At 38.2% G+C, this 26,068-nt stretch overlaps 2 protein-coding genes across 16 annotated transcripts in view; both read left to right on the top strand.

The window, feature by feature from the left end:
• The window catches only part of PLS1 (plastin 1), a 126,633-nt gene extending 116,766 nt beyond the window's left edge, over window positions 1–9,867 (top strand). For all 6 annotated transcript variants that reach the window (XM_012102074.4, XM_012102085.4, XM_060405640.1 and 3 more), the window contains 2 exons: window positions 7,344–7,468; window positions 7,703–9,867. In XM_012102074.4, coding sequence (XP_011957464.1) covers window positions 7,344–7,468; window positions 7,703–7,838 — 261 coding nt within the window. In that variant the 3' untranslated portion in view covers window positions 7,839–9,867. The remainder of the gene's footprint in view (window positions 1–7,343; window positions 7,469–7,702) is intronic.
• A 3,534-nt stretch (window positions 9,868–13,401) lies between these two features.
• Window positions 13,402–26,068, top strand: part of TRPC1 (transient receptor potential cation channel subfamily C member 1) — a 57,998-nt gene continuing 45,331 nt past the window's right edge. For all 10 annotated transcript variants that reach the window (XM_060405618.1, XM_060405617.1, XM_060405615.1 and 7 more), the window contains exon 1: window positions 13,402–13,600. In XM_060405618.1, the coding sequence (XP_060261601.1) occupies window positions 13,426–13,600 (175 nt within the window). In that variant the 5' untranslated portion in view covers window positions 13,402–13,425. The remainder of the gene's footprint in view (window positions 13,601–26,068) is intronic.

Genomic DNA, 26,068 nt, shown 5'->3' with positions numbered 1-26,068 from the left:
GCTCTGCCACGTGGCTTAAGTTTTATGGTAATTGGGTTAGTTTCTGGATTGTCTTTGGCCTATCATTCTGACTTAGGGTCTTTCCTGGTGGTGCACACATCACTCAGCCAAGATGGATTCCAGAGAGGAGGATTCTGGGAGGTTGGTAGGACACATGGCATCTCCTTTTGACTTTTCCCAAATGCTTCCAGTTGTTGGTGGCTTGTTAGTTCCATGTCTGTTACCAGGACATCCTGTCATAAAATAACTCATGCAAATGGTTATTGTGGTGCCTGGCCAGGGTGGGCAGTTTCAGTCAATGTTTCCCCTAACAGAGAAATCTGGCTTTAAAGAGGATATTGATAAGGCAAGTAACATAAGCAAAGTATTTTAGAAATACTGTCCTGAAGGTAGGGAGTATGATAGGAGGAAGAGTCGTGTTAAGTGCAAGGAAGCTGTTGAGGCAGAACTCAAGGTAATACAGATCCTGGGTAGGGGTGGGAAATGGGCACTGGGATCTGTAAGAACGGACGTGTGTCTGTGTGTGTGTTAATCAGTCGTGTCCAACTTTTTGAGATCCCATGGACTGTAGCCCACCAGGCTCCTCTGTCCATGGAATTCTCCAGACAAGAATACTGTAGTATTACTACAGTATTAATATATATTAGTATAAATATATATATAGTATATATATATTATAATATACTAATAATAATATATTAGTATAATACTGAGTGAGTAGCCATTCCCTTCTCCAGGGGATTTTCCCAACCTAGGGATCTAATCACGGTCTCCTGCACTGCAGGCAGATTCTTTTCTATCTAAGCCACCAGGGAAGCCCAAGAATGGATAGTTACTTGCAAAAAAACAGGGAGGATTTGGCTTTTTAACTTAGGGATGCACAGGAAGGAGAGGAGTTATTTAAATGGACAAGTTATTTAACTTTTCTAATACTCTTGCTTATAAAGTTGAGAGAATTAAAAGAAACAATAATGTGTTAGTACAGTGACACATAGGAATCAGTCAATGGTAATTATGATTATTGTTATTGGCTGACATGACACCTCCTTATCTTTGTGAGGGAAAAAGAACTGGATGTTCGGGGCCTGGGTAATAAAAAGTGGGGATGTCTGAGGTACAGCTGCTTTCTAAACAGGCAGTGAATTTAACAATCATTTTTCAACTTATTGAATTTGAGGTAATTCTCAGGAAATGAGATTTAAAAGAGATATTAAAACTAGAATTACAACTTGGTGGTCAGTTGAACAGAAGAGATAGTTGAAAAATGGGGGCTTCCCTGATGGATCAGTGGGTAAAGAATCCACCTGCAATGAAGGAGACACAGGAGGCACGGGAGACCTGGGTTCAATTCCTGGGTTGAGAAGATTCCCTGGAGGAGGAAATGGCAACCCACTCTAGTATTCTTGCCTGAAAAATTCTATGGATAGAGGAGCCCTGGGCTACAGTCCAAAGGGTCACAAAGAGTCAGACATGTCTGAGTGACCAACACACACACACATAAACCATTAAAGGGAGACGGCTTAAGAGAAAAGCGGCCTTGAGACTATGGGTTTACTAGAACTGAGGTGGTAAAAACATATTGCAAAAGTGCTTGGCATTTATATATGTTTGATAATAAAACCTTTAGACAGAATATAAATAATGAAGAAATATAGCAGTGAATGCTAAAAAATAGCTGGGCTAGGGAGGTTTCTTTGTTTGGTGTGTTATATCTGAAAGCTATAATAAGTGGTACTAGTAAGAACCTATTAATCAAGGCAGTGTTGTACCCAGAAATTTTAGAAAAGACAAATTTACCCCTTTTAGTTGCAATGTTATTTTTCCTCACCAAGAAGATGAGGTGGTATGTCAGCCAATAATGATAATCGTAATTACCATTGATTGATTCCTATGTGTCACTATACTAACACATTATTGTTTAATTCTCTCAACTCTATAAGCAAAAAAGTATTAGAAAAGTTAAATAACTTGTCCATTGTCATCGAATGTTAAGCAGAATAGCTAGATTTCACATCCAGATCTAACTGCAGGTTGAAAGTTAAGCTATGGTATTGTTCAGCCTTGGGTTTGACATAGGCTTAGCTACTTATTAGCTGTGTTGACATACTGCTCATTAATTCTGTGAATATTCAAAGCTTCTTACTCTGTGTCAGATGCTTTGCTAGGCTCTGTGGCTATAAAATGCCCTTAAAGAGCTCATTGTCCAGGAAAGAAGGCAAATAAGAAACCAGGAATCACAGCATGGGGTGTTAGTAACGCTATAGAAATCAGCTAAGACTAGGGAGCAGGTGAGAAGGGCCTGTGTTTTCTAGAAATCTTAATGGTTTATACTGCCATCTGGGTTACATCTCTTGATGAATAGAACTGAATTTACTTCTGGCTCACATTTAGTATCTATGTAACCTTGGGCAAGTTATAAATTCCTCTATGCCTGAATTTTCCCATAATTAAAATGGAGGTATTAATAATACCGATCTTCTGGGTTTGTTGTCAAGCTAAATAAGTTACCATATGTAAACATCTTGGTCATACCTGGCACATATTAACGGCTCAATAAATGGGGCTTACTACACTACACTATTGGCACTGCTAATAATAACGGACATTATGGAGAGGTTTCCACTGAGTATTTTGGGAATTCTGGCAACCACAACACTGTTTTTCCACTTTTATTTTAAAAAATGACAGGAGGAAAAATGGAATGGAATGTTCTAATAGTTCAGTTCAGTTGCTCAGTCGTGTCCGACTCTTTGTGACCCCATGAATTGCAGCACGCCAGGCCTCCCTGTCCATCACCAACTCCTGGAGTTTAGCCAAACTCATGTCCATTGAGTCAGTGATGCCATCCAGCCATCTAATCCTCTTTTGTCCCCTTTTCCTCCTGCCTCCAATCCCTCCCAGCATCAGGGTCTTTTCCAATGAGTCAACTCTTTGCATGAGGTGGCTAAAGTATTGGAGTTTCAGCTTTAGCATCAGTCCTTCCAATGAACACCCAGGACTGATCTCCTTCAGAATGGACTGGTTGGGTCTCCTTGCAGTCCAAGGAACTCTCAAGAGTCTTCTCCAACACCACAGTTCAAAAGCATCAATTCTTGTTTGCCAAATTAAGAAATGTGTATCAAATTAACAAATTAATAATTTTCACTATCTTGAAAATCAAGCCAAACTAGACAAGTTGCCTATAAGATTCTGGCATTCTTTTTGCTTAAGTAATTTCTATATGATTAACTTAAAGAAAGTGAAAGAAAAATGATGAAAATGTATCTATATACTAAACTAAGGGTTTTACCATAATCCCTGCTCCTTTTGCAGTAAAATGTCTTTCACTGATCATATGCAAATCGGAGGACTTGGAGGATAGGTCTGTTGGTTTTTTCTGGAAACAGGAAGATAAGGGATCCAATATAATCTTTAGAAATTTAAATTTTTCATTCAACTTAGTAAGTTTTTCACAAGGTGAATCATAAGGAAATAGGTGAGAAAATCCTTGTTTCCTAAATCTAAGTTAAGAAATATCTAACATACCACAAAAAGGTATAAACTTTCAGCTATAAGATGAATCGAGGTGAGGAAGGGAAGCGGGAGACAGAGGATGAGATGGTTGGATGGCATCTCAATGGACATTATTTTGAGTAACCTCCAGGAGACAGTGAAGGACAGTGAAGCCTGGCATGCTGCAGTCCTTGGGGGGCTCAAAAAGTTGGACACAACTGAGCAACTGAATAACAACAACAAAAAGACAAATAAGGTCCGAAGATCTAATGTATAACGTGGTAACTATAGTTAACACTATTTAAATATAATTGAGATTGGCTGAGAGAGTAGAACTTAAATGTTTTCACACTATATATATATATATATATATATATACACACACACATATATATATACACACATAAGTGAGAGTGACAATGTGTTAATTAGCTAGATGGGAGGAATATTTTCACAATGTGTACATATACCAAATAATCAAGATGTACATTTTAAGTATCTTAGAATTTTGTCAATTTTAACTCAATAAAGCTGAAAAAAGAACAATTTTCCCCAAACTTAAAAAACTCTCATAAGTATGTAAATAAGTAATCAAAAACAAAATGAAGCCACATGTCTGTTTTTGAACCACCATAGAAATATATGAAAGTAAGCACATAGAAAATTTATTATAGAATGACATGCATGTTAAGCTTTTAGAAAGTGTAATGTGTAATTAGATTCTTCTAGAAAGCTTATTATAAATGTAGATTCCTAGCCCCATCCACAAATATCCTCTTGTTACTCTAAGTGCAGGGATTAATTTGTACTTTCAAAAAGCATCTTAGGTGACTTTCATGTAGGTGGTCTGCAGACTGTACATTAAGAAAACATGTGTGAGATTTTTTTGGAAATAGAAAAGATGCCCCTAAAACAGAATCTGGATTACTAGCATCATAAAGGACCCTAAAGTGTGTGTTAGTCACTCAGTCATGTCCGACTCTTTGTGATCCCATGGACTATAGCCCACCAGACTCTTCTATCTTCTTCACTCCAAAAAACCCATTTCATAAAATGAACATTCTAGAAAATGAAGAATATAATTTTTTAATAAATGTAGCAGTTCATAGATCCCAACCCTCCAAAAGAACTCTTTATTCTTCACATAGCTTCAAATTGTTTTGTCAAACAGTTTTTAAGAACCACATTTGGCCAGGAACTGTACTAGATGTTTTCATTTAATATTCCCAAGAATCCTGTGACATTTCCACTGTAGTGATTAGGAAAACAGTGCTTTTGGCTTCAAGTAAGAGATACTCAACTTAAGGTGAGTTAAACCAAAAGGAAAGGTACAGAAAAATAGCAGAGATCCAGAAGCAGGGCAGACATCAAGATTGGCTGAGCCAGTAATTGAAGAATGTCTTTCAGGTCTTTATCATCTCTGCTTTGCCATCCAAAGGGCCAGCTTCCTTCTAAAGCTGGTTTTCCTCTTATCTTTGGATAGTTGCTGGTTGTGACAAACATTTCATCCTCTCATTTATACTCAGGAAGGGGTGTTGCTAGCTTTCCATAGCTCTTCTTGAATATAAAAATTAGGCCCAGACAAATCACTATAGCAATCCGATGGGATTCTTCTCATTAACTCTTTAGACTATTTTTTCCAACCTTTTTCATTCTTGTCTGCCTAATGAGTCTTTTAGACATTTTCTTCCTAAATTTCCGCCCCCACCAAAATTTTAATGCCATAGATATTAGTGTATCTGTTATTTATAGTATGCTCTATACATAAAAAGAATAAGTTTACCACCTCACCCACAGAATAAATGGTCTACACTAATTCAGGGTCACCCTTGGAGCTGTGGTGGGGTTAGTTTTCCTTGAAGCACACATCCATGTGTGGGAGGTATGCATTCAGAGTAAAAATGTGGGTTCTGTCAGGATGGAGAAAGTAGTGAGGAATGAGTGGACTCTGGTGCAAGCAACAGATGTCACTATTCATGCTGAGAGACAGAACAAATAATTTGTTCAAGTACTGATAAATGGTAAAATCAATTCAGACCATGATTTCTGACTTCAATAGCAAAGTTCTATCCATTAGAATTTCGTTGTCCATTTTTAGTTGCTTTGGATGTAACATCAAAAGTGAAGAATCTTGGGCATTAGAGTTGGACAGCTATATGTTCAAATACTGGTTCTATATGGACTGGTTGTGGAATAGGTCTTTTGTGCTCTCTGACCTTCATGTTCCTCATCTTTAAAAGAGAGATTCTAATTTCTTTATTAGCAGACTGTTAGGATTAAACAAAAACATGTAAAGCAACAAGAATAATGCCTTTGTAAATATTAGTTCCTTTTCATTATTATTTTTTCTTTCTGAAAAATATTAAGTGAAGTCTTAGGAATCCATGGTCTAAGATAAAGACTACTACTAGAATTTGCAAAACTGTTCATTTAAATTTCATCTATTCCCTTTTGAAAGTTGTTTGTTTTTTTATAGAATGGATACTGTAGTTAGCATACTTCAGGAACTGTCATATCCCCAAACCTTATTACAGGTATGGTGACCATTCTCTATGCTGTAAGCTCTGCAGGGATAAAAGGAGAAGCATATTTTAAATGGTTTGTGATGTGTGTTAGTTGCAGAATAGCTGAATGTTCAGTTCAGTTCAGTCACTCAGTCGTGTCCGACTCTTTGCGACCCCATGAATCACAGCACGCCAGCCTCCCTGTCCATCACCAACTCCCGGAGTTCACTCAGACTCACGTCCATCGAGTCCGTGATGCCATCCAGCCATCTCATCCTCTGTCGTCCCTTCTCCTCCTGCCCCCAATCCCTCCCAGTATCAGAGTCTTTTCCAATGAGTCAACTCTTCGCATGAGGTGGCCAAAGTATTGGAGTTTCAGCTTTAGCATCATTCCTTCCAAAGAAATCCCAGGGCTGATCTTCTTCAGAATGGACTGGTTGGATCTCCTTGCAGTCCAAGGGACTCTCAAGAGTCTTCTCCAACACCACAGTTCAAAAGCATCAATTCTTCGGCACTCAGCTTTCTTCACAGTCCAACTCTCACATCCATACATGACTACAGGAAAAACCATAGCCTTGACTAGATGGACCTTAGTCAGCAAAGTAATGTCTCTGCTTTTGAATATGCTATCTAGGTTGGTCATAACTTTTCTTCCAAGGAGTAAGCGTCTTTTAATTTCATGGCTGCAGTCACCATCTGCAGTGATTTTGGAGCCCCAAAAAATAAAGGCTGACACTGTTTCCACTGTTTCCCCATCTATTTGCCATGAAGTGATGGGACCAGATGCCATGATCTTTGTTTTCTGAATGTTGAGCTTTAAGCCAACTTTTTCACTCTCCTCTTTCACTTTCATCAAGAGGCTTTTTAGTTCCTCTTCACTTTCTGCCATAAGGGTGGTGTCATCTGCATATCTGAGGTTATTGATATTTCTCCTGGCAATCTTGATTCCAGCTTGTGTTTCTTCCAGTCCAGCATGATGTACTCTGCATATAAGTTAAATAAGCAGGGTGACAATATACAGCCTTGATGCACTCCTTTTCCTATTTGGAACTAGTCTGTTGTTCCATGTCCAGTTCTAACTGTTGATTCTTGACCTGCATACAGGTTTCTCAAGAGGCAGGTCAGGTGGTCTGGTATTCCCATCTCTCTCAGAATTTTCCCCACTTGATTGTGATCCACATAGTCAAAGGCTTTGGCATAGTCAATAAAGCAGAAATAGATGTTTTTCTGGAACTCTTTAATGTTAACTATAATGAAAAATTTTGAATTGCTTTTACTTATATGGTTATGACCTTCCAGTCTAACATGCACCAAAGATGTTTATGAATGTTCATCTTTATTTTCTAGGACAAATCTATTAGCACTAGCTTACCTGTCTTAGATTTAATAGATGCCATTGCACCAAATGCAGTTCGTCAAGAAATGATTAAGAGAGAAGACCTTTCTGATGAGGACAAGCTGAACAATGCTAAGTAAGCCTCACAGTTTATATTAGAACATAGTGGCTCTTTCATTCTTAATCCTTATATGTGAAGTATTATGTCCTAAAAATTGACGTTTTAAAATACAACTTATATGGGGAATATGATTTAAAGACTCAGAAACTTAACTTTATTGTAAAGTTAATTGTGTCAAAATATTTCATTCTTTTGTTAACATATATTAAGTGAAAACAAATACCAAGATATTTTTCTTGTCTTTTCAAGATATGCCATTTCTGTTGCTCGAAAGATCGGTGCCCGGATATATGCCTTACCTGATGACCTTGTGGAAGTGAAACCAAAGATGGTTATGACAGTGTTTGCATGCTTAATGGGAAAAGGACTGAACAAAATAAAATAATGAAGCATTTAATATGATTTTCTGCCACATTAAACACATTGAATGTCTCACAGTTTACAGAATTCTGAAATGTAGTAGGTATAAAACCAGAGATTATTTGTATGCTCAAAATAGTTGTAGAAATCATTAATGACTTTAATAGCCTGTTCATACTAGTTAGGATTTGTTGGTCTTTTTGGATAACATAATTAAATTTACCAGTTGATACCAATAATAGAATGTTTATTTTCAAGATGATACTTTATGATTATTTTCATTTCCTTGAAGTCTCCTTAAAACAAGACTAATTCATTCTTTTTCATGGTTCGAAAATGATCAATACAAAAATTTTTCTGCAAATCCTGATGTGAAATATGTTTTGCTTTTGTGTGTGTGTTGATTTTGATCATAAATGTATTCAGAGTCAAAATCCAGTTTAATCCTTTTATTTTTTTCCTCCAACTATGTAAAGTGGTCCAAAACTTTAACTTTTCTGTAAATTTCTATATTGTCTAAAATTTTTAAGTGACAACTATTGTTAACACTAAACTTTTTTTATATAAGGACTAACTCATGAATAAACTTCAAAGTTCATTCTCTTATATAAGTATTAATAGCAGGAGCTTTTTACTTAACACTTACTTTTAACTACATGATACTTTATATATACTGATGACATGCAGATATATATATAGGTAAGATGTTATTAGAGAAATACGTGTGTACGTATATATATTTTGCACCCAGGTTTTCTTAACTAGTATGTATACAGACAGCCCATCATATCTGATGCATGCATATCAGATGGTCCCACATCCATAGATTCCCACAACTGCAGATCAAAGATATTTGAAAAAAAAAAAGAATTCCAGGAAGTTAGGAAAAGCAAAACTTAAATTTGTGAAGTGCCAGCAATAATTTTCATAGCATTTACATTGTATTTGTAACTATTTACACAGTATTTACATTGCATATTAGGTATAAGTAATCTAGAGATGATTTAAAGTACATGGGAGAATACGTGTAGGTTATATACAAATACTGTTTCATATTAAGGATCTGAGCATCTGTGGATTTTGGTATCCTTGTGGCAGGTGGGTGGGGGGGCTGGTTCCTGGAACCAGTCCTCTGGATACTGAAGGAAGACTGTATTGGTCAGTTAGCCAACCATGAAATAATTATTGTGCCCCCACTAACTGTGTAACACTTTTCAGTTTGTAGCTATCTGGTACATGAAGATTTCTTTTAGAAATATTCATTTTGGATATGCATATAGTTACTTTTCAACTGACTTCTTTCAAATATTTATAGCCAAACACTGTGGCTACAGCTCTCAAGACATGTTGATGCTGTACTGTTAGCTTCATGTTACACATGCTAATTTTTGAAACTCTAGCCCTAAATAATTTAGAATATGCCTGTTAAATATCTTTAGAAGAAAGTAACACAAAGCTAATATTCAGCATGTTTTCATATTTTCCCAGTTTCCTTCAAATTGGCAATGTTTGATTAATACTTATGTCACTTGAGAGTAGCGATGCTTCAGATGTATTTTTGTCTGAATCTTTGGCAATAGACCGATTCTGCTCCTAACAACTGAATTCAGAAGTCTAGTTCCTTCATCTTCCACTGTTTGTGCCAGTGAGCAGTACTGCTGTACTACAAAAAATGCTGTCATTCTATCTCACTGTGAATGAGTAGTCTAAATCCCCCATCTACCATGGATTAAAACATTCATGTTGGTAAGACGTTGGTAAGAGTGAGACTACTCATATGTTTAGGATAGCAATTTTTTTGAATGAAATCATCAAGAGGTGAGACTTTGAAATATATTCTATAAAAGAAATAAAAAAGATTTCCTTTCTTAGTTTTATAGTTTGATGATTATTATATGAAGATGTGTTCTTGCTCTTTTGTGAGATTATTTAAATCATGTTTCCCCTTTTGATTTTTTTTCACCATATTCACTAAGTTCTCTGACTTAAATGAAATTTGGCACTTTAGAATGTTTTCTCACAAAAAATTTAATAAAATTCTGTGTATGTATAAATGTGTCAGTATTTATTTCATTTAAAGAAAAATACATAACTTTGAAAATTAATCTCACAGACTTATTTTCCAGAAAAGATTTTGTCATAAATGGGTGTTGAATTTTGCCAAAAGCTTTTTCTGCATCTACTGAGATGATCATGTGGTTTTTATCTTTCAGTTTGTTGATATGGTGCATCACATTGATTGATTTGTATATACTGAAGAATCCTTGCATCCCTGGGATATATCCTCCTTGATCTTGGGGTATCATCCCTTTAAATTAAAAAAAAAGAACAATCCCTATGCTTGAGTAAAACAAATAAAAGTTATTATTTTGGGAGGGGCAAAGGTGGTTCTATGATTCTTTACTAGGAAGAATATTTGGAAAGATCAACTGCATGATTACTACAAATTTAGTTTGCGATGAAATAACTTGAGTTAATTAACTTATTAAAATAGATTCATCTATTATGATCCAGGTATAATGCTAGACACTGGAGATTCAACTGAGAAAAATATAGACAAAGTTTCCTGGCCTCATGAATCTTATTTCCTAGTGGAGAAAGATGGTAAACAGAGTTGCAGATGGTTATAAATGCAATAAGAGAAATAAAACAGGGTAATGTGATACAGAATTAGGAACTGGGGTAAAGATGATTTTAGTTTGGTAGGTCAGGAAAGGTCCCTGATATTCATTGTGATATTCAGGCTGAGATATGAATGAGGAGAAGTCAGATGATAACTGTTCAGTAGAAGGAACAAGTGCAAAGGCTCTGAGGCAGGAAGAGTCTTGCAGGCATTTTAGGAAAAGAAATATGCAAATGTGGCCTAAGAATAGTGAGGGAGAAGAAGAGAGTTTGGAGATGAAGATAGGGCCTGTTACTTATAGAACTAGATCTGAACCTGGATTTTCTCTCCAGCTGGAGTTGTAATGGCTCTTCCCTTTGGTACCTGAGGTTCCCTGAGTTGCTTTAAGCAATGTGCTGCTTCTGAATCTTGCATGCTATTGTTCACTATAATTCTATCACTGATTTCATATAAAAGATGAAAAATATATAGAGGATCCTAAAATACCCCAATTTACGCTGGATAAAAATGAACACTAAACAAGGGAATCTTTTGCATCTGGGATGATTCAAAAAGATGTCTGAAAATACAGGTGCAACACTAGCTTACTTTGAAGGAGGAAAAACCGTCTAATTCTTTAGAATGTTTCCTAAGACTAGCTTCCAAAGTACATTGGAATTCCCCTGAATCTAAGAAATCAGTCCAGCCCCTGAGGGAATCCTATGGATAAGGAATCACCTAAACCCAGAAGCTTGAAAAAACTACTGATTATAGTTCTAAGCCACCTGAATTTTTACCCTTAAACACTCTGGAACTTTTGGATGGGTCAGGGTTAGAGCTGTTCTGCTCCTGAGAAAAATTTTTTTACTGAACTACAAAGAGTGTGTAAGCACACACACATGTAAACAAATATGTACTGTGTTCAATGGCCAGATTTATTATGAGCAATTTTGACAGTCCACCAGATACACAAACTTAGAACTGTATTAAACATTAGAGAAGGGCAGATTTATGATCTACTAGGGATAAGACTATGGTTTTTCCTGTAGTCATGTATGGATGTGAGAGTTGGACTGTGAAGAAGGCTGAGCACCGAAGAATTGATGCTTTTGAACTGTGGTGTTGGAGAAGACTCTTGAGAGTCCCTTGGACTGCAAGGAGATCCAACCAGTCCATTCTGAAGGAGATCAGCCCTGGGATTTCTTTGGAAGGAATGATGCTGAAGCTGAAACTCCAGTACTTTGGCCACCTCATGCGAAGAGGTGACTCATTGGAAAAGACTCTGATGCTGGGAAGGATTGGGGGCAGGAGGAGAAGGGGACGACAGAGGATGAAATGGCTGGATGGCATCACTGACTCGATGGACGTGAGTTTGAGTAAATTCCAGGAGTTGGTGATGGACAGGGAGACCTGGCAGGCTGGGATTCATGGGGTCGCAAAGAGTTGGACACGACTGAGTGACTGAACTGAACTGAGGGATAAGAGAGGAAAAGGTAACATGATTCAATAGATAACTATTTTGAAGTAAACAGATGAAAATGTTTGGAAAGGTGGGGAGTCTAGTCTGCTAAAGATCTCAGAGATGATGGAAAGAGGACTTTGCATAATGAGGAAGATATATTTAGGAAACTTAGGAGTTAGTGTTGGCAGGACAGGGATCAGCAAGTCAACCTGAAAAGAACAGGAAGTATTTCTCTCGAATATATGATACTCAGGTAAATTTATATATTGCCTTAAAAACCCAAGCACTAAGGGCACAATTTAGATTTTTGCATAGTTGGCTGTGGAAAGCAATGAAAACGATTCGGGATACAATTTTCAGACCCCCTGCCGCAGTTCTTAGAGGTGCAAAAATATGCTTTAAATCAAGCTTAACTTTTTAAAAAATATTCAAGGAAGTAGCACTTACTGCATTCAGTTAGCTTTTGCTTAATTAACACTCATCTTCTAAAATCTGAGTTATAATAATAAATGTGAAGATGAACAAGAAACCACTGGAAGGACTGTGAGGTAGATAAGATCCTAATGATGTGCTTATCCAATGGTTACAGGCAAATGACACCAGAGATGTCATGCAAATTTTATATCACAAACTAGTTTTTTAAAAAGTACAGTTTTAGAAACGAGGGTAGCTAGCCCAGTATAATTGCACACAAACAGGTGTAGTGGCGTGGTAAGGGTCCTGTCCTTTTTGCTTTAGCCAGAGGACAAAGGAATATTCGACAATTCCACTAAGGGTTTCCACTCAGCGTTAAGTCGTCAGAGGCTCAACGAAGCACCCCGCCACATGTTTACATGTATGCACCCAGAGATCGCGAGGGAAATTACCTCAAACTTGCAACCCGGGTGTCGAGAGGGTGAAGCCGACCGTTCTCCTTTTCCTAGGCTGCAAGGATGCCTTCCAGGGGGGCAGCGCAAGGGGTAGAGGGCGGGGTGTTCGCAGACCCCGCCTCCGTCGCAGGCCCCACCCACCGCCGAGCCCACTCCGTCGTCGTCGCTAGCGCTGAGCGGAAGATGACGTGAGGAGAGCCGCGAACGTCTCCTCCGGGCACTGCTCGGCCGATGATTCCCAGGGCCCTGGAGCCCGGCGCGTGTAGAATCTCCTCTCGGAGCTCCTCTCCCACCGATTTTCGTCGTCCTCTCTGGCCGGGCCGCCCTCCGCGCGGCCCTTGCGGCTCCTGGCACGGCCCCGCGCTCGGCTGCCGCCCTGGCGCGCGCCTCCCTGTCGTCCCCGGACGGGCGCGGACCCTCTCGGCCTGGGCGCCGGCGGCTGGGGAGGGGGCGCTGGCCCCGGGGCCGCGCATGCGCTGCCACCAGTCTGGGGCTGTCAGTGGAAGGCGAGTGCTGGCTCCGTGGGGAGGCGACGCCCTTCGGGGCCAACGGGCCTCGAGCCGAGGCGGCCGTGGGAACGACTCATCCCTTTTCCAGCCGGGGGGCGGGACTGGGATCGGGGTCGGGGCTGGCGGGGGCCCCGCCCCCGTCCCCTGGCCTGCCCCCTTCATGGGCCGCGATGATGGCGGCCCTGTACCCGAGCACGGACCTCTCGGGCGCCTCCTCCTCCTCCCTGCCTTCTTCCCCATCTTCCTCTTCGTCGCCAAACGAGGTGATGGCGCTGAAGGATGTGCGGGAGGTGAAGGAGGAGAACACCTTGAATGAGAAGCTTTTCTTGCTGGCGTGCGACAAGGGTGAGAGCGAGGCCCCTTTCTCCGCTTTTGGATGCCCCTGCCCTCCACACCCTTCACTCTCTTCCCAGCCTCAACTTGGGGCATTCCCTCTTGCTCTCGCGCCGAGCGTCTGTTCCCGCCGAGCTCGCTGCATCACTGGGGCCGCCGGGCACCGCCTCTGCCTCGTGTGTGCGGAGCTGAAGGGCGGGAGCAGCCGCCGGTGCCGCCCTCGGAGCCCCGCGCCTGGGGGCGGCGGCTCTGCCCTCGGTCTCCTTTCGTGGGGTCCGGAGTTCAGGTAGCGTCGTGGGAGCCGCGACGCTGCTAGGCTTTCCGCCTCACCTCCGCTACTGCCCACTTGAGTCTCCTGATCTCCCCTTTGGTGTTTCAGTTCTTTCTGGAAGCCCAGAGGTTTTATCAAGTTTGGGAGTTTTCAGTCCTAAAATCCCATGTCCTTGCTTGGGGTTTCTCTTGCTCATGGGCTTTCAGTTGGTTTTTGTTTTCTTTCCTTTCTTTTTTTTTGTTTTGTTTTGTTTTTTAAACGTTTCTTGTATTATTTAACTCCAGCCACCCAGTGTTCTGTGATTGTTGAATGGGATTAGGTATTTTAGTATCCTATGTGGGCATAAAGTGGAGAAGGCAGTGACAACCCACTCCACTACTCTACTCTTGCCTGGAAAATCCCATGGACGAAGGAGCCTGGTGGGCTGCAGTCCATGGGGTCGCTAAGGGTCGGCCACGACTGAGCGACTTCACTTTCACTTTTCACTTTCATGCATTGGAGAAGGAAATGACAACCCACTCCAGTGTTCTTGCCTGCAGAATCCCAGGGACGGGGGAGCCTGGTGAGCTGCCGTCTCTGGGGTCGCACAGAGTCGGACATGACTGAAGTGACTTAGCAGCAGCAGTGGACATAAAGACAGGACTTTACCGAAAATTCTAAGTTCCAAAGTTTCTCCAAATTTACGGAACAGCTTTGTTCATTCTTTTTATTGGAGAGAAAGGTTTCTTGTTCCTTATTCCTCTTCGGGAAATACAGGTAGTACAAAATAATTTGCAGTCGTAAAAGAATCGGACAGGACTTTGCGACCAAACAACAGCAAACAAAATAATTACAGGGCAAAGATTTTGAATATATTTAATGTGTTTCTTTTTTTAATCTGGAAATCGATCACTTTTATGGCCATAATAAAGTCTCTTCACTTAAGCATTCATCTCTCTATTGATGAATATAATAAAAAGAGTGGGAAATTCATTGCCCGAAGACTGCTTTTATTTCCTACAGGTGAAAAAGCGTTCTAACTTTTCTTTCTAAATTTATTCAGCTTGGCTTCCAATGGCCATGTTTGCTTAGGAAAAATGTTTAGGATCATGCAAACTTCCAAAACATAAACCCAAAGGGCAACTTACCCTGTGAAAAGATTACAGAGGATTTTTTTGTCTCTGTATTATTTTAATAAATGACAGCCTCCTTAACTGCTGTTACTGTTTTTGAGATAGGATTTTATTTGCGCAACTTTTTGAAAACATATTTAAGTATAAGCAAAGTCTACCTGTGTCCATCGTGAGTAACTTTTATGCTCTTATGTAATAGTATTAAATTATATGATGAAAGCATATGTGGAAGTCCATGAACACAGTTTGGAGTAGTCTTCAAAATGTAAAGAAACATACAACCTCTTAAGTATCACTGTCTATGGATTATGTAAAATTTTTAGTATTTTTGGACTGGATAGTCTGAATTCTCTTCCTTTAAAATTTCTCTGAGAGGGAGAAAAAAACTCGGGGTGGAGGGTGGGGAACAGATTGTGTTATACTAGAATTACTAAGTGGCTGCTGCTGCTTTCTACCCCACCTTACTGAGCAACGGTTATTTTAAAGCAAACAGAGATTATGTCAAGAGAGGCAATTTAATGCTCTTGTCAAACTGAGGACAGAGGAATGTCATAATGGAACATAGCTTGAGTAAATACTTGTATGGTGTGTATATTTAGGATTATTGCATGACATATCTCAAAAGAGTTTTAATGTATGATAGCTTTGTAGCCTATCCAGTCATGCCATTTGAAATAGCCTTGGTATTCTTTGTTTTCTTTTTATAACATCAGTAAGATCCTTGGAGAGATTTGGCTTTTGGAGGTAGGGTGAAAAGTAAATATGTATGCTTTTTCTCTCACATATAAATTAAAAAAAAAATTTAACAAGTGAGATGAAATAGGTATTTTTTGTTTCAGGTATGTTGAAATGAATTCTTGGGCTAGATTTTGAAAAATGGCTTATTTCCTAAATGTGCTTATGATATACATTTATGCTAAAAAATAAATTTGAGTTATAGCATTTTTTGTTTGTTTGTTTATATTCACTAATATTGTTAAACCTTTTTCAGTGTTACCCAAACCAAATCTAAAAGTGAAAAATTTCCTAAAGTAGCTATGGTTTCCACTATTACTTTGGAGCATTCATCAAGCCAAATGGCAAACATTTACTGAGACAGCTTTCTGGGTAGAGTCATATGCTTTTCATACATGATTTCATTTAATCCTCACAACCCTGTGAGCCAGATATGTTGTTAACCCCATTTTACAAATGAGGAAAATGAGGCTTAGTAAAACTTTATAATTACTTTGCCCAAGGTTACATTAGTTAGGAAGTAGTAGAACTAGGATCTATTTTGAGTCTGTACTCTTTAAACTACTGAGTTTTATTGATCTAGTTGTAGTTGAATGAATGAAAATCATTTGTGATAGAAAAGACACATCCACATTTGGAACTTACTGGTTGGAAATTAAATTTGCTCTTTATGACTCTTTTATTAACTGAGGTTTCCATGGTTTATACTTGTCCAGTAAAAGTAAAAAAGGATGAGAGCAAATTTGCTGTAGATTATCTGTGTTTCTCACCCTTTTTCATTTAGCAGTTTTTCTCTATATGTGTAAAATGTTCATAATGTATTCCACTTGAGAATTCCTAAAGCAGAAATTGTGAAGATGCGGTGGTGTGTATTTGTTAGATGGGTGGCTCTTTGAAAATTGTGTACAGATTAAGGAGTAAAGGGAAAAAATAGGAAATGAAAATGATTTTATAGTTTGATTTTATAGTGTATATAGCTGGCTTTTATGTAAATTAGTTCTATAGATCTAGGCAAGTTCTGATCCAGGTTCAGGTCCAACTCTTTCAACCCTATGAATCGCAGCACGCTAGGCCTCCCTGTCCATCACCAACTCCCGGAGTACACTCAAACTCACGTCCGTCGAGTCAGTGATGCCATCCAGCCATTTCATCCTCTGTCGTCCCCTTCTCCTCCTGCCCCCAATCCCTCCCAGCATCAGACTCTTGCAGCGAGTCAACTCTTCGCATGAGGTGGCCAAGGTATTGGAGTTTCAGCTTTAGCATCAGTCCTTCCAATGAACACCCAGGGCTGATGTCCTTTAGAACGGACTGGTTGGATCTCCTTGCAGTTCCAAGGGACTCTCAAGAGTCTTCTCCAACAACACAGTTCAAAAGCATCAATTCTTTGGCGCTCAGCTTTCTTCACAGTCCAACTCTCACATCCATACATGACTACTAGAAAAACATAGCCTTGACTAGACAGACCTTTGTTGGCAAAGTAATGTCTCTGCTTTTTAATATGCTATCTAGGTAGTGGCCACTTAATAGTGGCTGTTGCTTGAAAGTGTGTCAGAATCATCTCAAGGGTAACATTGGTTGTTGTCTTTCTGAAAATTTTAGAAGAAAAAGTAAATCAAAGACTCCTGTGCCAGTTTTGTAAAGTTAAGTCTGCGCCAACCACCTAGTAAAATTCTGAGTATGCATGTTCTTTCTAGACATAGAATGCTGCAGTTTAGAGGTAAAGGTTAATTGAAACAAGAGTGTCTATACGTGTGTTATTTTATGAAGTATCAAGCAGTGATTCTACCACCCATTGTCTTTTTCCTTTCTCATTGAAAGTTAAGTGTGGTAATGAGCCACTTTTATTTGTGGGAGACAGTGGTCTACTTCAGGCTTTTGGGCTGGAGAAAAGAGTAATACCTTTGTTTAGGGAGCATTGAGCGACTGAACTGAAGCTACATATGCTCTTTGAAAGTAACTTGAGTAGATGGTAGCTTTAGTATAAATCCTGTAATTTGCTAATGATTGGTCATCAGTTCTTGTGCAGAAAAAGAAAATGATGAAAGGACTCAGTCTGGATTCAGTCCTGTCAGCTTTTCATGAAGAGCATTGTCAGAAAATTTGATTTGCAATTAATGTCAGGAGGCCTTTGAATTTCAGCATTCAGGAGTCAGGGGAGGGATGGAAAGAATCGAATTTCACCCTTATTCTTGGGCTTAATCTTAATAATCTAGAGTCTTGTGTCACCTTTGTGGTATGATTTGTTGCATTGTATGGAGCCTGCTTTGATGCCTGGATTCCACTTAAATTTTGCTTGCCTTTGTTTCAGCATGCTTTTAAAATGGGTAACATTTCCAGGAGAAGTAATATCAAGCTGCTGTTTAATAGCACTTTTACTTAATGTATTTAGTGGGACTTTTAAAGAAGCTATTTGAAAAGAGACTTTGAAGTGTTGGGGGTTGGAGAGGATGGCAGTGGGAAGAAAAAGTGCAGAGTACTGGGAACTGCCGAGAACTTTCATGTTGACAAGGGACACCAAATATAAAGAGGTATGTGGTGTGACGGGAGAAAACTTTGCAGCAAGGAGAGGTAAAGAGGGTACTATAGACACAATTCTACAAACATTTCACGGATTGTCATGAGTGTAAGTATTTTGGGCAAGAGAGGTTTTCAAATCACCAGTGGTGGCATGCCATATGGTTTGGCTATCTTGTGGATAGTGTATAACAGACTAATCATTGAGCAGCTAGCTACTTCTTAGTTCTGTACTGCTGGTATTTATTTGTAGTGATTCCACAAGTGTGTTTCTTTATTTCATTTTTAAGTCGCTGCTCTTTTCTACAATTCATCATCTGAATGTATAACATTTATCAAGCTAATTTTGTTAAGGCACTGTAAAGGTGCTTTATCAAGAAATAACTGACTACATCCCTATCTTTTTAGTAGCTTCCTGTGTAATGAAGATGTTCTCTTGTGAGGAGCAGTAAGGAAAAAAAGTATGTTTGGGCCTAATAGATCTGTCTGATGAGAAGAAACAAGTGCTTAATTTAACTACATGGCCTATTTGTGATTTGGAAGATGGGATATTCTTAGTATACAGTCTGTCTTGTATCTGGGAAGTTAAACAAATGTAAAGCCAAATGTCAAGCCAAACCCCTTTACCTACTATATTATAAACTTTGGGGAGGATGTTAAAAGATTAGGTTTTATTGTATGGATATTGTTGCAACCTAGGAGTAATTCCTCTTCTTCCCTGCTTCCAGTATTGTAAATATCTTCCTTATAACTGACTTCATACAGATATATTGATACTAAGAAGTTTAAATTCTAGGATTAGTAATTTAATATGTAATCAGTTCAAAAGCTATCACTAAGAGGTGATTAAGTAGTGACTTTTAAAAACATAAACAAATTATCAGGACTAATATGTGGTGTAATCCAATACCATATCCTATAGTTGTGAAATTCAGTGGAATTTCTTTGGATGCCCAAACTTTGTGACCTATAAAATGGTGATCAGCACTGTTATTAATAGCTTCTGTTAAAAAAAAACCAAACAAACTCATATTTGTTTTCTAGTCATATTTGTTGCTACATTACTAATCCTTTTATATTTTTGTAGCTTCATTTATATTGATCATTAGTGTACTTTTTCAGTTCTATAGTAAGTAAGTAAAGTTGCTCAGTAGTGTCCGACTCTTTGCGACCCCATGGACTGTAGCCTACCAGGCTCCTCCTTCCATGGGATTCTCCAGGCAAGAGTACTGGAGTGGGTTGCCATTTCCTGCTCCAGGGGATCTTCCCAACCCAGGGATCGAACCCCGGTCTCCTGCATTCCAGGCAGACACTTTGACCTCAGTTCTATAAATATGTATAATTTAAATGTATGTGACATTAAATTTAAGCAACACAATAAATCATTTATGAAACTGTAATACTGTATACCTGATATTAACTGTTTTATAGTACTTGTAACATCACTGTGAATTGCCCCTCAAATCATATTCCAGACTGTAATTACAGAGTAAACATTGCTTCTAATAGATCCAAGAATATATTAGCAGTTTTAAATTTATAAACTAATTTACTCTAAAAAAAATCACCATTACCTTCTATACTATTAATATAATATTTTCCTGAAGCATTTCAGCTTTGCTCTTTTGCCAGGTGATATTCCTTATCACTAATTATCTTCGTTAACAGATATAAGTGACTAAGAAATTACAGTAATAATTGTCTTTTTACAAAAATATTCAGAGTACTATGGACAGTTCGGTATACCATGCCTCTGAGTAGCTAATTTTGGAGATTTCATTCACAGCAATGTGAATGGAAATACATTAGGGGTCTATGATAAATACTGGCTTTTGCATGTTTGGTGAAGCTACATTTCAAAATCATTTTCACTCAAAGTCTTACATGTAGTTTTTGTTTTTTTTTTAAAGAATGTGGTTCAAACTACTTTGAAGTTTGCTATGGAGTTAACATTTTGATCAGTATTGTTACTACTTATATTTCTAGAGCCAACAATTGAATTTGATCATGGCACTGTATTTTTTATCTCATTATTTTTTTTCTCTTAATAAATAAAATCTATTTTAAGCATCGTTAGTATAGTTCATATGCCATAATCAAAAAGTTATAGAAACTTGGTTTGAAAAACAGATTTACTGACAGATATATCATCCCATACTTCACAACTAACTGAAAATTTGGTTCAGTTCAGTTCAGTCGCTCAGTCATGTCCGACTCTTTGCGACCCCATGAATCGCAGCACGACAGCCTCCCTGTCCATCACCAACTCCCGGAGTACACTCAAACTCACGTCCATCGAGTCCGTGATGCCATCCAGCCATCTCATCCTCTGTTGTCCCCTTCTCCTCCTGCCCCCAATCCCTCCCAGCATCAGAGTCTTTTCCAATGAGTCAACTCTTCGCATGAGGTGGCCAGAGTACTGGAGTTTCAGCTTTAGCATCATGCCTTCCAAAGAAATCCCAGGGCTGATCTCCTTCAGAATGGACTGATTGGATCTCCTTGCAGTCCAAGGGACTCTCAAGAGTCTTCTCCAACACCACAGTTCAAAAGCATCAATTCTTCAGCGCTCAGCCTTCTTCACAGTCCAACTCTCACATCCATACATGACCACAGGAAAAACCATAGCCTTGACTAGACAGACCTTAGTCGGCAAAGTAATGTCTCTGCTTTTGAATATACTATCTAGGTTGGTCATAACTTTTCTTCCAAGGAGTAAGCGTCTTTTAATTTCATGGCTGCAGTCACCATCTGCAGTGATTTTGGAGCCCCCCAAAATAAAGGCTGACAGTGTTTTCACTGTTTCCCCATCTATTTCCCATGAAGTGATGGGACCAGATGCCATGATCTTCGTTTTCTGAATGTTGAGCTTTAAGCCAGCTTTTTCACTCTTCTCTTTCACTTTCATCAAGAGGCTTTTTAGTTCCTCTTCACTTTCTTCCATAAGGGTGGTGTCATCTGCATATCTGAGGTTATTGATATTTCTCCTGGCAATCTTGATTCTAGCTTGTGCTTCTTCCAGCCCAGCGTTTCTCATGATGTACTCTGCATAGAAGTTAAATAAGCAGGGTGACAATATACAGCCTTGACGTACTCCTTTTCCTATTTGGTTACTATAAAATTAAACTGACTAACATGAGTGCTTACATTTCAGTGATGTTGAAATTTACCATCAGATGACAGAAAATAAAATGAGATGCCACCAGTTCTTCATTGATACTATAACATTTCTCCACTGTCTTTCTCAAATTGAAAGAAAGTGAAAGTCAAGTCATGCAGTTGTGTCTGACTCTTTGTGACCCCATGGACTGTAGCCTACCAGGCTCCTCTGTCCATAGGATTTTCCAGGCAAGAGTAATGGAGTGGGTTGCCATTTCCTTCTCCAGGAGATCTTCCTGGCCTAGGGATTGAACCCAGGTCTCCCATACCGTAGGCAGACGGTTTACTGTCTAAACCACTGGGGAAGTCCTTCTCAAGTTGGCCAGGGTGAATATGTCAAGTCGGTCAGGGAAAATTTGTTGCTAAGGATCTATGGACTTACCTTGGTATTTTTATATACAATTGAAATTGTTGGTTAGGACTTGCTGCGTTGATTTCGTGACTGCAAATGGGTTGCAACCTGCAGTTTGGAAAACTCTGGTGTAGAAAGATCATAGTGGGTAAGAGGGAGAGTAACTCCTAGGTATATTCAAAATGGTAGCAAGCCCTAGGTCCCATAGGGCTTAGTAAGCCACAGTAAAGATTATAGAATTTACTAAAGTGTGATTAAAAGTCTTGAGGATTAAAAACCTGATTTTCATATGACCACTCTGACTGCTGGGTGGAGAGTGGATTAAAGGGCTGATTCCAGAGTAGAGGTGGGCCTACAGGCCAAATCCACCCACCTGTCTGTGAAAAGCCTGTGAGCAAAGAATGGCTTTTACATACATTTCAAATGGTCAGAAATAAATCACAAGAAGAATAATATTTCATAATGTGAAGATTATACAGAATTTAAACTTGAGTGTCCATAAATGAAGTTTTATTAGAACACATTGAAGCTCATTGTGTACATATGGTCTATGGTCACTTTTGTGCAGCAAGAACAGGGTTGGATACTTACAATGGGGATAGTACGGCCCACAAAGCCTAAATATTTACTGTATGGCCCTTAGAAAAAGTTTGTTGACCCCTGTAGTAGAGTTTAGGCAGCCTTATCAGTGAAGAGGTCAGTGCAGAGTCCAGGAGAGAGATGATGGTGTCTTGGACTGAGGGTAGCAGTGTATGTACATGGATACAAGTAGATAAGTATGGGAGACATTTTGGAGACGGGACTGAGAAGTTTTGCTGTTGAGTTTGTTTACTGGTGGAATTGATTGAAAGTTTCTTTTTCCTTCACTCAATAAAGACAACCATCTAGCCAAAAAAGTAAATGGATCATGTTGCATTTCCTTCTATATGTGATATTCGAAAAGATGTATGTAACTTTCAAAAGCAACTTCAGTGTAAAATGAACAACATTTCTACGTTTGCCTGACCCATAAGACATTTTTACTTGTAATCCTTCTCTATAACTAGCTTCTTGCTATGTATTTTAAATTTACTAACCTCTTCTTACATATAGACTCATTATAAATATTAAGACTTACTGAGCTTTCTAAATACAGTACATTGTTTTAAATGGCTTGCAAATTTAAACTTAGGTAGAATGTTTAGGAACCACTCTGGGTCTCCTGTTGGTTCTGTGACTATAGTTTGTGGTGGTTTTTTTGCGTGAGTATGTCAGCTGTGGCAGGGTGGAAATTTTAATAAAATTTTTATTATAAATTTTATTTATATTTTCCTTGTATTGCCTCCTTACTGTAATGGAAATAGTCTTTGAAACCATAAAGCCATAGAATCTGAATTTGCAATACAAATTACTTTTTAAACTAATTCAAACTTTTAAATGTGTAGCAGTTTCTGACCATTTGTTATACATGAAATTTATAAAATTTTGTAAGAATTATATAGTTCTTTATGCCTGTCTGTCTCTAACAGTATTGCTGACTAAATAATCTGAAGACCCTTTTGTTTCAAATCACACAGAAATTTTAGATAAAATATAACAAACATCCATTTAAATGAACAACTGAGCTTTCAAGAAAGTAAGGAAAACAAATTCAAACATAAAGAAAAGACTGAGAAACAGAGGAGTGTGTAAGCGGACATTTGACAGCTCTATGGTTGGAAGCAAGAGTTAATGGTCTGGGCATTGTTGGGATTAGACTTTTAATGCCCATGTGGAAGTAAGCCTTGAGTTTGTACCAAGTGGAGATTTGGAACAGCAGGCAAGCATGAACCCAGGATCCATAAAGGACTATATACTTCTAGCAAAGGGGTAGATGCAGAAAAGAACCCATCCATCAGCAAAGGGAGGCTACAGAGAAGCTTTTAAGTAAGATTTCCCTAAGGATTTGTAGCTATGCTCCTGCCTCTTGTTGGCTTGGAATTTAATATTAACTTCTTGTTCTTGGAAAACCTAAACTGAGAAATTAATATAAAAAAAGATTCATTGTATAGCAAAACCTCTGAGTTATCTGGAAGAAGTGAACACATAATCCTTGGTGGGGCAAGCTTTCAAACTAGGCTGCCTAGTTTCCCAAAGTTAAACCGCATGAAGTTGAGTTTGCAATACCCAATTGAAAATTTCATTATCACAGGTGACACAATGAATAAGGTTAAATCCGTAAGGCCCTCAGATAATTATTGTGTTTTGTTGTTATTTAAGCACTAAGTCATGTCTGACTCTTTTGCAACACATGGACTGTAGCCTGCCAGGCTCCTCTGTCCATGAGATTTTCCAGGCAAGAATACTGGAATAGGTTGCCATTTCCTTCTCCAGGGGATCTTCCCCACCAAGAGATCAACCAATGTCTCCTGTATTGGCAGGGGATTTCTTTATCACTGAGCCACCAGGGAAGCCCAGATGTTATATAGAGACCATAAAATAAGTGTTTAAATGACAAAAAGCTTAAAATAATGAAATGAAAACATAAGAAAGTAGATCAAAAGATTTGGAAAGGAATCCAATAAAGCTTAGAGAAATAAAAAAATATAGTCATTAAAAAAAGAAATGGAGTAATCAGCAGAAACAGTTAAAGGAGGAATAAATGACTTGAAGAGAAATGTGAATTTATCCTGAAGCAGAAAAGAGAGGAAGAAAGAAGAAAAATATACCTTTAGAGACACAGAATTTGGAATGGATGATCGAACATAATACCTAAAGAAGTTCCAATAGGAGAAAAAGTAATATGGAAATGAAGCAATATTTCAAGAGAAAGTGGCTGAAGTATTGCATATTAATGAAGGGCAGAGTCAGATTCAGAAATGAGTCCCAAGGATAAAGAAAAAATCTGTTCCTCACCTAGGCATACCATGAAATCAAAGAAAATAGAGCCAGAGTTTTTATGGATAGCATTCTCCTACAACTAAGACTGAAATAAATTCACCTGAAATAAGGTTTTAAAGTTATTTTCTAGGATTAGTGATAAATTTTCACTGATCTATCTACATGTTCACTATTGGTTCAACTTGTGATTCAGAACTTCACTTTGCGAAGTGTTTGATAAGTTTTTGCCATGGGGCATTAGTATTTAAATATAAATTAATAGTTGTTTGAGGAAATAGTTTCTTTTTCTGACTAGTTTTCTTGAGGGAACTAAGCAATACACCATCAAGAAAAATACCATTCAACACCTTCCAAAAATGAGGACTTAAAAGTCACTGGTTAAAAATAACAGTGTAATTTGAAATGTTAACCAACAACAACAACAAAAAAAATCTGTTACCTTTCTTTGTTATTCACTCAGTCTAGTTTTAGAATTTCTCTTTCTGTATCATGAAATCATTCATTTCTTTTTCCTTCTGGTTTCCACTCTGATTGTTCTCTTCCTGTTTCTTATTCATAGACTGCCAAGGAACAGCTATATTTGCAAGTCACTTTAAATGGTTTATTCATCTTATGTTTAAAAAGCAAGATGAAATAAAGCAAAACCCACTTAGCTTTTTTCTCCATTTAATTAACATTTCTCTTTTGATTTTTTCCCGTTTTACTTACTGCACCAGCTGGTTAGCAGACAAGTATAGTGGGCCTTCTGTGAAAATGATTACTCTATAATTATTCTCATTTTCCCCCATTCATTAGCTGTTTTGATGTGGGGTAGAGTGAGGCAGAAGCTAATCTGCATAGTCCTGACAGGTCAGATTTGATTTTGAAATAGTCTGACATTGGCCTCTATGAGCATTAATCATAGTCCTGCTTCAGAGTTCTGTGAGCTGAATATCCCATCATTTAATCTAAACAGCTTCATAAATGAAATGTGTGTGTGTGTGTGTGTATGTGTTGCTAGAGTGGGCAGGAGACTAGGAATTTCGGGCATCTCTCCCTCTTACTGTGCATACCCACGAGCATATATACATTCACAGCTTTTCCAAAGTGTATTTTCCCCTGTAAAAACCTCTTCATAACAGCCTCCATTTATTACTAGATCTTTTAACCATTTAACAATTAAATGTGTGTATGTATTTAAGATATAAAATTTAAATCCTTTCTCTTATTTTTCTAGCACTCAGTCTGTACTTTTAGACATTCTTTATTACTTTAAATATCTTCTAAAAGTTTTTCTCCTTATCATCAACCAGTTTTGCATTTTAAACAAATTATATTTTAAACTGTACATTTAAAATTTTTCTATTTTTTCTGTTTATTACTGATGTACATATCTTTTTTTTAATCAGGGTATAAGTTTTCAGCAAGGAAATGTTCACATTTTCTTTGCACAGTTCCATATACAAAAATGAGTTTAGGTTTTTTAATCTTTTGAATCATCA

Source organism: Ovis aries, chromosome 1 (assembly GCF_016772045.2).
Source record: "Ovis aries strain OAR_USU_Benz2616 breed Rambouillet chromosome 1, ARS-UI_Ramb_v3.0, whole genome shotgun sequence".
Classification (NCBI taxonomy): Eukaryota; Metazoa; Chordata; class Mammalia; order Artiodactyla; family Bovidae; genus Ovis; species Ovis aries.
This window is presented reverse-complemented; position numbering and strand designations above follow the sequence as displayed.